General features: G+C 36.4%; 1 protein-coding gene across 1 annotated transcript in view; it reads right to left on the bottom strand.

Moving 5' to 3' along the window:
* PTPRN2 (protein tyrosine phosphatase receptor type N2) overlaps positions 1-15,572 on the bottom strand; it is a 586,186-nt gene that overhangs the window by 408,003 nt on the left and 162,611 nt on the right. The window contains exons 7-10 of the mRNA XM_067292199.1: positions 12,852-13,326; positions 5,028-5,282; positions 3,585-3,625; positions 1,339-1,718 (exon numbers count right to left, since the gene is read on the bottom strand). Of these exons, the coding sequence (XP_067148300.1) occupies positions 1,339-1,718; positions 3,585-3,625; positions 5,028-5,282; positions 12,852-13,326 (1,151 nt within the window). The remainder of the gene's footprint in view (positions 1-1,338; positions 1,719-3,584; positions 3,626-5,027; positions 5,283-12,851; positions 13,327-15,572) is intronic.

Here is a 15,572-nt window from a genome sequence, read left to right as displayed (position 1 = left end):
GCTATAGACACAGAGACAAGGTAACATGAGTATGAGAGGACCCCAAATCAGTTGGGACTCTCTTTAAAGTACTCCAAAACTCCCAAAAGGTCTTTTCTAAACTCTAGAGCTGGGTTTCTTTAGAAGGTGAACTAGAACTATTTCTGCTAGAACAACAAAAAACTCGGAACAAGACAAGACAGCAATGCAAGGATTCTTAACATAAATCTGTTTCCACTATGTCCTTTCAAGGTGAGTCCTTTCCTCCAGAATCTCTAATCCAGTAACTAAGTAACTTTTATTTGCAGAAATTTCTGCAAGGTAACAAGTCTGTGCAACGTCCTCCTTTCTATTATCTCTGAGGAGAGGCTATTTGTCTGTTCCCTGCTTTTTGAGAAGTCTCTGTCTCCGTCTGCCTCTGTCTTCCTCTCTGATATTTACAGGCTGCCAAGCGTCCACTTTCACTCTCTTCTGCCTATCCCTCCATGCACTATTTAAAATCCCTCCCCCCCGCAAATGTCACCCATTCTCTTGATCCCGTCTGTCTCAAGCATAGCCCATGGAAGAAGGCAAACAAGAAGCTGTCCTCTCTGGTGTCCAGCCACATGCATTTTAACGCAACACAGCACAGTACACAGATTTGTAAGCCCATCCTAGAATTTCCTAATTTCTCAGGCAAGATGAGCGGGGATCACTAATCAAATATAATAATGTTCTTGGGGCAGGGGGGACAGGAGGTAGGGGAAAGTAATAGCGCCCACATTCTAAACTCCTAAATGTTCCTTTAATAAATTGTGCATCACTAGGGGGGAAAAGCTGCCTTTTGAAAGTATAGTATTAAATGTCAAATTCATTAGTGACATGACCTGAAATCATTAGGTCTTTCTTTCCAAACTAGCTGCATATGTGATGTTTGGATTCCTATTTGTGTTATTTTCAGATCAAAATGAAACCACAGAGAAAATATTGTGCTTTATTATTGTGTGTCATTTTTTCAAAGAATGACTCAGGCATTGATATTTAGGCTACTTTTAAGTCAAATATTTAAAGCCCACATCCTAACCATAAGCACACTTACTGACATATTGGAAGGTCACTGGAACATAAGAAGATAGGGTGAGGTCTAAGCAAAAGATCTACAAATTAAATACCTTCCACATTGGAGAAAAGGCAGCTGTAAGAGACTAGAACTCTTTTCTTATAGTTTCATCAAATTACTGAACTAGTTGCAAACAGTTTCAGATGTATTAAAAATTAGGCCTGTGGCATTTTCCTCTGTTACATTTATATTTCATTGGGCACAATCACTTTATCTTTTCTCCATTTGAAAATGCCATTCAGATTGGTTGCTATACTTACTCTTTCGCTGTCACAATATAGCCATAGTCTTTCTCCTTGGAAGACTTCACTTCAAGCTGTAAGTCATGTCCTGTCTTTTTCTGAAGCTCTTCATAGGGATTTTCATCCTTCATCAAAGCATTCTGAATCCAGTAGTGGGTCTCACTCGGCTCTTTAGAGTCAGATTCAGTGTCCTTTGCTGCTGTCAGTTCCCTTGAGAAAGTCTCACTTTTTACGTTTTCCACACCAGCATTTATTTCTTCTGAGGAAGAAGAGGGAGAGTCAGTATCTTCAGATTTCTTGGTTTCTGTCTTAGTAGATTCTTCAGGTATAAGTTCTTTAGGCATATTTTCAGGTAATGCATTCTCATTCAAGAAGTTAACTAGTTTTGCAGTGTTCTCCTGTATTAAAAGAATATTAGTGTTTGTAAAACTAAACACAGAAATGTTGTAAAGAACAAAACCTGGATATAATCCTTTGAACCCTTACTGAAATGCAAGAGTCTCTTCATACAAATGTGATATGGTCAATTCTTAACTTCTATATGCTGCATGACTATATGAGAACATAATGCTTATTCAGAAGTAATAAAAAATCATTAAAAGTTATACTAAGGGTGAACAGATTCTATAGTTAACAGTTATAGTCTTCTTTAAATATCACAGAAATCTTGATAGTTTTTTCTCTCTCTTTTGAGAGTTCTCAGACACACCTAGAAGAAAATGCTGGTAACATTTTCACAGTGTTTATTTGCGTGCGTGCGTGTGTGTGTGTGTGAGCATTGATGTGAATAAAACTTGTTATCAAATAATTTGATGAAAAGGAGAAATGATACAGATATCCATCAATATGCCTAAGAGTTAGGACCGGAAATACATGCATGCCTCTTTGGGGTCTTGTAAGTCATAACACAGGAAAGGAAACAGATCTTAGGTGACAAATTATATTTCACTTATTCATCTCTAGAAATAGTTGTGAAAAACTGTTTGCAAGTGATCCACTAAGTTAAAATTATGATCATACAATTAATCTAATAAATTGAAACATTGAGCAAATGAGCAAAAATCCAAATGCATGCCTAGAGAATTCATTAGCTAGTTTCCATATATAAAAGTACATTATAGCCAAGCATTTGGGAGGACGTAATGACTTATGGGCACTCTGTGCTCTGAGTCACAACATTCTTTTCTGTCACATCCCCTATTCAAACTGTCACTGAGAAATCTATCCATGGGATCCTCTATAAGACAATTGTGAATGCAGCACTTCATTCCCCTGAAGAATTTCACATGGGTGGTTAAAACTCCTGCCAGACTGTCCACTTGTGTTTTTTCCTTGCCTGGTAGATGGGCAGCTATTGAGGAGATTTTACTGTGAACACTAGAGGATTTGCTCAGTTATGGATCTTGCAGTCTTAGCTATTTGATAGAGTATATAGTAGGAAAATTTTCAATTCAGTCTTTAAAAGCATTTCTTTGAGATATTTCCGCTCCATGCAACCCAGAAAAAGAAAGATAAAAGGATCTCAAAAATGGCAAAATATAGGACATAAGTATATAAGATATGATTCAAGCTCATGAGGAATATTTTAAAAGTAATTTGGATTAGAATCCCAAATTTGATGTTACCACCGAGGGTATTGTCTAGAACTTTTGAAATATGTCTAATATTCCACAATTTTGAAGAATTAACTGTAGACTTGACAGTGAAAAAGTGAAGATCAGCAGATCTCATGAATGAAAATGGAATTTTGAATCCTCCCATAAACATGAGCTCTCAGAAGGAATGTGTTTACTCATCTGCCTCTCAAAATCAGAGAGATTGTCTGAGCATGATGCTTATGTTCCCCAGAACTGAGAGAAAAAGGACAAATGAAAAAAGTGTGTTTTCAATTGAACGCCTGAACACTTAAAATTCACTAACGAGAGGAAAAGCCGGAATATATCTGAACTTTGGGATCTGTTGTAAATTTTATCTATTTACTCAAGCCTTGATTGAAAGAAAGGAAAAATAAGATTGGATTTTGTTTTTGTTTTTTTGTTTTGTTTTGTTTTTCAACTGGCACAGCTATTTTGGTTAGGGATTAGAAAAATCTTCATTCAACATTTCAATGCATCAACAACAATATGCTTATGCTGTAATATTGAATTATACCCACATAAAACACAAAACACTTTTTATATTTTTCAACTGTGTTTCTAACCCTCACTGTATATAAAACAGTGAGATGAAATACTTGTTTTGTTGTTAAAACACTGGTACTCTACCTCTTTATCAGTTCTGGCACTGGCTTCACGTACTCCATTATCTGTAGGATGTGGAAAGCACAAATATATAATTATATATATAATATATATAATGACAGAAAAACATCATATATATGAAACAAATGCTGCTCATAGGCAGCTTTATTTATAATGGTGGCCTTTTTAATGCAGTTTAAACATTAAGACATCATAGCTGAAAGGGGATAGTAAAGAGCACAATATAATTCATTATGGTTATTCTAGCTCCACTTAGATGGAAAATTAATGCAAGATCAATAGAATTAGTACAGCAAGAGCCAGTATTTTTGCTAATTAAGTGGCTGATCTTCACATCAGTTTATCAATATCCAAGAAAAAACAATGAAGTGATTCTAGCTGGCAGAAAGGACATCATATTTACGTTAAGCAAAAAGGAAACATATACACCACTCACACATTTTAGTAGAAGAAAAAGACTTACATCTATAGATATATTATACCAGAAACATGTTACAATTTAACTATAGTGATGATATGCAGTCACATCATTAACCTCAGTTAAATAACTTTGGCTCTTTAGTTTATGAACTGTCTTATTCATCTCTCCCAGCATGACTCAAGGCAAACCCACAAGACTGCTCATTTTAATCTACAGACAGAATTGGCAATTAAAATAACCAGAATACCCCTGACCAGTAAGGATTTCAGTATACTGCCATTGTCAATAACTTGCCTACTTTTGATAGAAAAAAAGACAGTAATGTAAAAGGCACTGTTTGTCACAAATATCACATGATTTTGGTGTTTTTGATACAACAGTCCTAAAATAGAGAATGGGTAAGTGGTATCTTATGTCCCACTGTGCTAAGTGTTGACTCATTAATGCCAATTACTGCAGCTCCTGAATCTGCATTGCCATGAAAATTTGTGTCCAAACATAAGCAAATAACCATAATAATTCTCTTAGCTCTCCGAGCAGGCAAGCGAACAAGTTGCTTTAATATGCATCTGTCTAAAACTTTCTTCTGCAAGTAATTAGGCTACATTAAAGAACGATTATCTGTAAAACACAATGATCTTTTTTCACATATTTCGAAACACATTTCTGGAATATAATCATTTTTCATTATCATTTTGTTTAAACATCTCATTTTCAAGAATAGGAAATTAGACCACACAGCATAAAGCAATTTGTCTCTCAATATAATTGAGTGCATAGGTTTATCTTGTTTATGAATCTTGAAGACCAAGAGTTCACAGACAGATGCATTTCAGGTAAATAAAGTATTTACTGTAAAAAGGAAACATGAAACCTAAAATTTTTCAGCCTTCTGGGAAAAACAGAAAAGCTTTCCTTCCTGTCTCCTTTAAAACTGGTAATAAAAAGTCTAGCACTAAAGTGAAACATAAAAAGGAAAATTTGGATATCTATTTTTTGCTACATTTAGCTCTTTGAGTTAATACCTGCTATGTTAACACTGTTCTCCATTAATCCAGTCTGAACCTCTGCCGTTCCTTGTGCACCTCCTTTCTTCATTTCTCCTTCTGTTTTGTCTTCTCTAGTTTTTCCAGCACCCTCTTCCCTTTCTTCTTGTATATCAACAGCTTGAATTGCATCAGCAATAGTATCAGCGATCTCATCCAGTTCCAATGAGCTCAGGTTCTCCACATTCACCCGATGTTTCTCCAGGTCCTTCAGTACATCCTTAATAAGTGTTTCTGGATCACAAAACAACATAAGCACAAGATTTAGCTGCATAGAAGTGCCTGTATCAATAAGTATCTTTCATTTTTCCTAAAAATATTTTTTCCTTTGTGAAGATCACCTGTTTTCCAAAAGCAAGCATTCACATTGAGGGAGCGAAGACACAGAGTGAAGTCAGCTGCTGCCATTATAGGAAGTACAGTATTATAAAAGAATGTTTGAATTTATGAAAAGGCCAACCTGTGCCAGGCACTGGGGGATGTATGCCATACAACCTAGCAAGTTGTCCTGGAGACATCAGTATAAAATTGTCACTTTTTATTTACAAGCACAGCATGGTTTCCTAGACCAAACGGACTCAAAATACTGAAAACAACTGCTAAGGTAGCTCAACATTTATTTAGCTGCACTACGTTGGCACAAACAACACTGCTATTCATTAGAGAGCACGTTTCTTTGTTGATTTTTTTTTTAATAAGGTAAATAGCTGTATACAATTTTGGAAAAGAAAGAGTCAGGTATTTTGTCTTTTGGTCAGAAAGCTCCTCTCCACTTAGAATTATTTCATACATGGATATTTAATGGACAAATTTCCTAAATCATATTGATTTCTCTTGGAAAATATATATGTATTTTTCAAATGTGAATTTTGCCAAACATTGTTTTGATTTGTCAGCTATGAACAAAATGGGGAAAATGTTTGATCAGTCACATTAAGGAAAGAAATGTAAGATGACATTCCAGGCTGGGAAAAGTAAATGGATGAGATTTATCAGAAATATGTTCAGAAAAAAAAAAGTGAAAAAAAGTTTTAAAGATGAGAAAATTCAAGGACAATGGATATTAGAAGTGGGTTAGATGATGTTATTCAGGGAAGGTACTTATCTGACTTCATATATCCTTTAGTGCTATTCAACATTTACTCTGCAAAGCTCATCCTAATTTCCATTGGAGTAAGCTCAATTGAGGGCTTCCTCTGGCATCTTAAAACCATTTTCAGTCATGCCTCTGTTCTGCTTATTCATACTGATCACTAATTTACCATATATGTGCATATGCATGCAAGCAAGCAAACTCACTTTCACATACGTAGTATTGGGTAACAATAAAAGATTGGAAACATGAAATTCATTGATGGAGTTATACACTGCTTTCAAAACTCTTTTGAATGTAGAAATTTATATATAAGTGTTCAGAAGGCAATATGCAGCCTTTTCTCCTCTAGCAACATTCCCCTGTTAAGCACTGTGGTAGGACATGTTTATCATCAACTCAACTTTGGGACTGTGCTGTCAGTCTTCGGGCAACCATAAAGGTGACTTTAAAAGTAGGTGTGTAAAGGGGAACACTTTCCTGGAGAAAGGGCTAAAGAAGAGAGTTGGAGATTTTGCTTCTCACAGCACTAGGAAAGAAGAAGCAGTGAGAGATGCTTCTGCTCCAAGGAAAAGGCAGCTGAACATCTGTGAGGACAAGAACAGATGACTGTTTTTCACTTGGAAAAGAAGCCAAGACTTTGGAAATGTCCACCATCTTTTGGATCCCATGGTGTTAGCAGCAGAGGTTAGTGCCTGCAGCTGACCACCCAGTTTCTCAATGCCATCTGAAGGCAGAGATTAATTTCCTCCCATTTGCCCCATAATTCACCAACTAAACTAGTGCTTAGTTTTCCCTTTAGTATTCCCTAAACTATTTAGTCAGTATAAGCCAATATAGTTTAAGCAGTTTAAATAGTAGGTTCACTGTGACTGGAAAAGGGTTTTGAAATATGGGGGAAGGTGGTCCTTTGATGCAGTTGTTTTGCCAGATCAGAAAGATACATTTTTCCTCCAATAATCCACCATGATGATGATATAAAATTCCGCTGGTGAGGTTGTATGCTGTCAACTTCTGAAACTTCCTTGCAAAGCATATTTTTAAACACACTGAAGTATGAATATCAATAAAAAAGATATAGTGAGGTCAAATCTATGATGCTGTTTCAAACTGTGGCACCCAGCAAAGATTATGGTAGCATACCAAGCTAGCAAAGTGCTTTATACAATTGAAAGAAAGTGTTCAGTAAGGAGAGAGTCAAAGATTTAAATTCAAAACTATGCCAGACTCTCCAGGACAAGATATTTGGAGGCAACAAAATTAAGATTGAAGTTTGGCAGAAGCTAAGTAATACTGTACAACACATATTGCATATTTTCCTTTCCACATTTTACTGTATTGTATCTACCTCCCATTATAAATTTAGTAATATAGTAAAAAAGATAATCACTAAGCACTTTTCTTTAGAAGGACAATCTACAAGAGCAAATTGATTCAAACTACAATAAAAGTTTTCATCAGACTTTGTCAAACTGAGCTCAATAAACTTTTTCAAGAAGCCCAACTATCTGGAAGATGGCCATTAAGAAAGGATGCTACACATAGCAGCAATGCAGGAAATTAAGCTCCAGGAAATACCAGAGTTACCAGATTGCTGCAAAAGTCTTGTGTCTGTTTAGGTATCACTTCTGGTTTTATGTTTTATGGAATTACTGGCCAATAACCTGACAGAAAAACCTAAATTATTGAAGCAGAGCTAATAAAGTCAGGGAAGAAAAAAACAGAATAGATATCAGTTGCAAATCAAAACTGAAACTTTTCAAGTAAATGTATAAAAATATTTTGCAAAGCGCATCACAGTAGGAGAAAACATTCTTGGAACACTGATTACCTGACATCAGTGAATCTACAAAAGACGGAAATCTACAATAACTTCATTGACTCTTTTTTTCCCAAGAGTTTTGGCATTTATCTATTGATACGAATAACTCTTGATGTGCAGCAGTTAGCATTCAATCTATGAGCAAGATTTTGAAGGTTTTGCAATCATCTGGAATATTATTTTGGAGAAAAGTGAGCTGTCCTCATAATAGTTACAAATGATCATAATAAATATTTAGTGCAGATCAAGAATACATTTCTAAACTCATTGTCAATGTGGAATGTCCATATAAAACATCTATGTCAGGAATGAAAGGCTTATAAGAACCCACAAACATAATTCATTAACATCATTCGCTTCTCGGCAAAAGGAGAGAGAAAATGCCCAATACAGCCAGCTGATTAGAGCCTTGGGCATGGTTTTCCCACATTCAGGATGAGTTTCCTAAATATTAAATGACACTGACTGCTTTAGGGTCACTCACTCACTTTCCTAAAACATTTTTGAAGCATTTTTGATTTGTTCAACTTAAGAACAGAAGCAATCATTGAAACCACATTTCTTTTCTCTTGACTAAGAATCCTTGTTTTCTAGCCATAACACATCGAGAAGAATGCCATTCAGTTACCATGATTTTCAAGCTATTAGGAAACATTTTACCAAGAAACTAGATTTATGAAAAAGTTTCAAAAATACTTATATGCTTAGTAGCTTAACCTCAATTTTTTTCAAATTTTAGACACTTTGGGGTCTCAAATTCATTCAGGGCTAATGCTACTTAGGGTCCTAAAAGTTTATCTATTTTTTGAACACAGGAACAGGACTTTTAAAATACTTCAGAAAAGTCTTTAGAAATAGTATAAAGTTTTTAGCAAAAGGTATAGAAAGATGTTTCAAACCATTCCAGTAAATAAAACAGCATAAAAGCATTTGTCTTATTGAGTTAAACTTGCATGAACTATATTCATTTATTTAAAATAATTGAGGTCAAATTACAGGAATTTTGTGATATAACTCTGAAGTAGCTCAAAATACTGATGTGAAAAGTCAACAACCTGGGGCTTCCAAGCTGAAAGCAAGCCTGGAGCCTCAGAAACTAATTTGCATCTGCATTTGAGTTTTATTCAAATGTTTCATTGAATGTTGTTATTCAAAAAGTTTTATTCAAGCCAGTCACTGGCCATTACATCAATATCTGAAGACAAATTTTAAGACAGAATTTCATTTCAGGTCATATACAATTAAGAAAGCTGTATTAACATAACACTACTAGATTTTTGTTTGCTCATTTGTGTTGCATCGCAACCAGCTGTCAGACCAACTACTGAGCTACTGAACAACAGGGAGCCAATATAGCCTTGTCATTTCAATTCCCTTTCATTTTTCCAAACCCACTTTTTTTTCTGTATCTATTATCTCAGCAAAGTCTTATCTCTCCACTCCACTTCCACAGGTTCATTGTCGATAACAAAGCAGTCTCAGTCTCAAAGGAAATGGAAAGAGGGGTGCGGGGAAGAATTACACAAGAAAAAATGAATGGCCACAGGCCATACTCCAGATACCGCTAACAGGCACACTGCAGCTTCTGGGTCATTAAATAAATCTGTTTTAGAGGAGCCTCCTGCACCTCCAATGCCGTTATTCCTGGTCTGATCAACACCACTGGGACACTGCCCATTGAAAGAACACCTCGAAAATACAATGTAGGTATTACATGCTACCTTTACTGAACAACTATAAGTGTGACTTAAAATGCCCCAAACTGACGGCAATACCAAGCTGAGATGTATGAGGAACATCCTGTGTTAAGTACACTAGGAGGAATAGTCACCAAAATGTCTATAACTGCTTGGAGAAAAGAGGTCTAAGTAAAGAGGCTTGCTAACTTTATGAAAGTAACGATATGCTGTTAATCCATGCCCATGTTAAAAATGGAAGTTTCCACTTGTTATTATGGCCCTTGTCCATGTTTTTATGTCATTTGCAGATGATTGGACAAGGCTGATGCACAAATAAATATCAGTGTATGTATTTACAAACACCTTTGGGTAACTTAAAATAATTCTTATGAATTTCTTAAAATCAGAAAATATTATTTTAGAAAAGCAGGTGGATCCTGCAATAGCACATCACTTAAGGAGCACGTGTACTTGAACATGCCTGTAGCTGTGTACAGCCTTTGTACTCTTTCACCGACCTCTTCTAAATAGAACTGCCAATGCTCAACGATGTTGGCTTATACGGTAAACCAAATTTCTCCCTTAGCTCCAGATTCTGAACTACAGAAGACTAGCTCCCTTTCATAGTTACTATGGATCCATGATGACAATATAAGCAAATATTTCTTAGATGACATAATTTTTAATATCAACTTCACCAGCAGAATTTACCCTATTAGGTTTCAATAGCAGCTTAGCAAAGGAAAACAGATTTATCATACAGCGCATAAATCATGCTTCATACTCTGGTGATGCAACTGCCAAAGCCAGTTTGCCCAGCAAAGAGTGGTGGAGCAACAATAATTTTGCTGAAATCACAGCACAGCACTTCTGCATGATCCGCAATCCCACAGGACAAGCTGTCTGCTTCCAGCCCGTCAGCCTATTGACCACCTATCAGCTCTCCACGACAGGAGGTCCTGAGCACTGCCTGGACTGGTGACCGCAGCTTGGCAGGAGAGAGGATATACGGAAATATTTTTGCTCTATAAATGCGGATGTTGGTTATTTATTGAAAAAAAAAATCTGAATTACTAATTTTGTGGCCTTTCCAAAGCAGCTGAGAAATATATTCTGTGCTATTTAATACATCGAAAATAACTAGACTAGGATAAATCACTCAAGACAAAACTGAGCCAGACTCTAAATATAGCTGGTGCAGAAGACAGATCAATGATTTCCACTACTGCACAGTGACTACAAAGGCAGTACCCACATACATCACACTACTCCTAGAGGTAATAGTTTCCAAATCTGATAGAAAAATGGCTCCAGATTTCCTTCCCTTGCATTTCTCCCTCAGGGTGCCTTGTTAACTAATTTACCTGCTGCTGTTTCACAGCAATTCCCGTGCTAATCTGCTCAGTACCTTCTGGATTGTTCTGCCAGTCAAGCTTCGCTTTTCTTCTTATTCCTGAATCTGATGCAGCGGAGATGAGAGCTCATGTGATTGCCCTGTGCACTGTCTAGTTTTGAACCACTCTGTGGTTTGGAGAACACAGGAGAGGAACAACCCGCAAGCATACAAAAATCCTGAAGCGCCAGAGAGCATGGAGAAAGGTCAGACACAGAATGAGAACAGCCGGTCAGCCTGGCAAATCTGACTTCAATCCATCATCAATCTAATGGCTCCCACTTAAAACTATGACTACACTGGTGTCTGTCCTCACTGCTTCCTTGTGAGATTACTTAATGGCACAAAAATACAAAGGAAGCCATATAATTCACTTCTCGGCAATTCATATTTTTAAGTTAATGCAACATTTAAAAGCTAATACAATGGGAGATGTTCCTACAGGGCACATTATGTATGTGAAGTCAAAGCAGCACAACCCAATGAATTGTGAAACGTTATTCCCTCTAAGTGTTAAGCATTTTTTTCCCGGTTGGCTCCTACCAGGAAAGGTGAAGTGGAACAGCTGGAGGATAATGAAACCAGCATGTGCCTAGTTTGTTTTGAGTCTAGTGACAAAACTGTCTAACCTGTGGAAGAGACTTACAGTGCCACCTGGATTTGATTTTACATTATAGCTCATTCCTTGAAACCTATTATCTCTGGGCACCATACCAAGAATGCTTTCACTTTCAAGCATCCTTTAGATTGCAAGCATTATCTTTCCTCTGCTGCAACTTTGACTTTTTGTGTGTTCTTTTTTAAAAAAAAAAAAAATCAAAGAACATTAAACGTTATGGATGATATTAACTTCAGAAGGGATTCAAAGAAACGCTCTTACATATCACCTAAATGGTTGGGTTGGTGGTAACTACACTGTAACAGATGTAGCTGCTTGGCAATGTCTGAGGATCAATTATTTTATTTTTCAGGCATTCTGAACCACTTGAATAACATCAATAGCTAGGTTACTTTAGAGAAACAATAAAGGGAATGAGTTATTTTCTAAACTCTATCTGATCCCCAGCCATGAAGTGAAGACACATCTTGACTTACAAAGCAGCACTTGAAATGCATCACAGTATCCCATGAGATGTAACACTCCATCTTCATTTAAATATTTGTCAAACTATTACATATAAAAGAAATCAGAATCTAGTCATGGTTAAGTAGCATTAGCAAAAAAGATGAAAATCCAGCAAATAAATTGTTTGTTACAGACTGTCCAGCAAAACTTAGCTGTAACTCCCACCTTCTTGTGTTACTGCATGTTTACATATCCGTATAATTGATAGACTCCTCCTCTTTATATGTTTTGTGCCAGAGTTTATTTCAGCATTGATTGCTTTGTCTGACTTTGAATTTTACCCATGGTCCTTGAATTTCCAGTTAAATAAAGAGAAATGGAAAAAAAATAGGCTGTTCGATCTTATCTATATACAGTGCGGCATGCATGCATAAAAACAGATTTGACAGCAAAGATATTCCCATAATTACGTATTGTTTGTAAAATACTTGGAAAACTTAAAGAGTTATTATAAGTGATAGGTCTTACTGAGTGCACTATATTTCTGCATGCATATGGAAGGTGGGTAGATGTTTGCAAAGAAAGAGTTGTTAGTATGGTGAACATTATTACTGTGAGTATTATGGAAGAAAGATGAACGTGTCAATAGTAGGAGATACATAATAATGTCTATTTATATCTTTTGCAAAAATGCTCAGTGAACATGAGGGAAAATTCAGAGAAGTTTAAATAAATAAATATCAGCTTTACCATCCACTGCACTCAGAGGGTCCTTTGGTTTGTCCTGGGAAGAAGATTTTTGATTCAGGATCTCCGAACTTAGCCCCAGCACTCCAGGTGCAGGTCTCGGCTGCAACTGTTTCTTCATTTCAAAATCTTCTGCTTTTCCTTTGGTAAAAGTTCCATCAAAATGACTGACTTGAGAAGGGTAGAGCCTGTCAGCATAGACATGAGACCCTTTAGTCCTGCTGGGAGGTCTTTTATCATAGCTTTGTGCTGACAAGTTCTGCGTGATGTATGTGTGTAGCGCGGCTATCAGATTTTTTTGGTCAAGCTCCATTTCTGACTCTGGCGGGAGCTTGTCCGGTGACAGCTGGCTGAAGGTCCTTCCATGAAGATTTTCAGCATGCTGTTGATGGGCTGTGGATGCATGGGCCAAAGCAGGTGCGCTTTCTTTGGGCTTTTGCCTCATGTAGTACCTAATGGGATCATTATAGATGTAGCTCTAGAGAGAGTAAAAGATAGAAAAAAGGACTAGGTCACTATGACATTATAATGATTACTGCTTTGCAGGAATCATGGACACAATCCTTTGTGTTTTACCAGTCATGAAAAAAAAAAGAAGAATTAGCATCTGTGATATAGCCATAGATTGCAAACTTCAAGCTAGCAAGTTTGCTTTAAAGAAACACTGTCAGTTTGGTACAAATGTGGTAAAACAGCTTATTAGATCATTAAAAGCAAGAGAAAGAGATTAGAGAGAGAATGATAAAATTCAAACTTGATTATAGCTATGTACACACTATTTGCATTCCTTTGGACAAAGAAGATCTAGTAAAGCCAATTTCCCTTTTTCTTTTTACTAGATTGCTGAAAATAACTCTCTTTTTTCAGATTACTTACTAAAAACTAGCAACTCAAAACAAAAATGCCCTTTTATAAAGAATGATGAGAAGTCTAAAGAATAATTTTTTGTATACAAAATACTTTGTTCTATTTAAAATGAAATATTTGATTTTTTCACTAAATTAAATTTATAATCAATATGTCCTTTGACAGTATAAAGAAATGTGAAAACAGCCATTTGATACGTTTTTTAATTCCTAGACTATTTTTCAAGTAAAGCAACTTGACAAAATAAATAAAAATGTTTTATTTTATATATATATATATATATATATATATATAAAATATATATATATATAAATGCAAAATGTTTCAGTCACCTTAAAACCACATTTTTGGTGAAAAAATGCTGAAAAAGTTTAGCCAGCACTAGATCTTTCTATTTTCAGTTTCAGATTTTTAATGCTGCATCAGCTGGGAGTCTAACTTTGCAAGACAGCATCTACTGTTTTCATTGACGTTTTATATAATTTTTTTGGATGAAATTTAGGTTTGCAGACAAATTCTAGATGCCCCTTAAACTTTATCCTATAAAAAAACAAAGCCTTGTTAATTAGTATCACATTTACTATAATTAAATCCTAGAAGTGTTTTTGTTATGATCGCAATCTGAAGGCAGGATTTTATCCTTTTAAGAAACCAGTTCTCTCCTCCTACAGAATTTCTAAAGGCCTTTTCCTCCACTCCCTCCTGAATACAAATTTAAGCTGAGAGATTTACAGTGTACAGAAATATTCCAGTTTGATTCTGGGTTAGTCTATAATTCCTTTGGGACAGGGTTTGCAGTAAGTGCATCATATACTGTACATATGTTGAAGAACGGTTCCCAGACCTCAGCTGCAGCCTCTCGCTTAGTGTCATACAAACTGCATTGCTACATCGGAGGCTTCTCAGAGACATTTCAGCTATATGAAATATAGCAGACTGCTGAGGTGTGTGCGCACCGGTACCAGAATAGTTTAGGACAGAAAGCACGGCAAACTATGTCCAGCGTGAAGAGACTAAACACTCAAGTGGAGAGCAATTAGAATTTGGCCAGAAAATTATTATTTATGTATTTCCTACCGGCCTTTGTAAAGACCAAGTAAATAAGGCCCTTAAGCTGCTCCAAAGATGAATAAAAACTTTTAGATTTTATCTGATTTTGTATTTTATGAACAATAATTTTGCTTTCCTTCAGAAAAATGTTATTCCTTCTGATAACAGGCAGTTGATTTTATTCCACGCTTGCTTTGTGAGAGGGCTATTCCCCCTCTAAGGATGGAAGAGGTTCGGTCAGTGATTTCATTTCATGGCTTGCAGATTTCTGGCTTATGCATATATGCAACTTTGTTACGCAAAGCAGACACTTTGGCTTCTTTGGCCCGCGGTCCGCCAACCTCGGGGATTTTACTTCTGCAGGTGGTCTTTACCAGAGAAGTGCGTTTTGTTGATGCCAAGAAGTTGGGCTAGTGCACCACAGTGTCAAAGAAGACAGAACTAGAGAGAAAGTACCTTTGAGAACGAAATATTTCAGTGTCCCCTGGGAACTGTATCAGACAAGGGAAATGTAGCAGCTCCGCTTCAATGCACCAGCTGCGAAATATGCACTGTTTTCATATACGGCAAGAGGGGAGCTAGTTGCCAAAGTACAGGTTGAACACAATTTCCATGCTTAATAGCAAGTCACAGATGTGAAAAACTACCATCACATATATTTATCCCCTTAATTTCAAAGGGTCTTTGCTTGGGGTTATTTGCAGGATTAGGTGTTGCGACCGTTTGATGATGCACACTGCTTGGAAAGAGCCGCGGAGGGTGACACGGAGCGGCCCTGGATGCGCCGAGTAGCTGGCAACAAATTCA

Source organism: Apteryx mantelli, chromosome 2, assembly GCF_036417845.1.
Source record: "Apteryx mantelli isolate bAptMan1 chromosome 2, bAptMan1.hap1, whole genome shotgun sequence".
In the NCBI taxonomy this organism is placed as follows: Eukaryota; Metazoa; Chordata; class Aves; order Apterygiformes; family Apterygidae; genus Apteryx; species Apteryx mantelli.
This window is presented reverse-complemented; position numbering and strand designations above follow the sequence as displayed.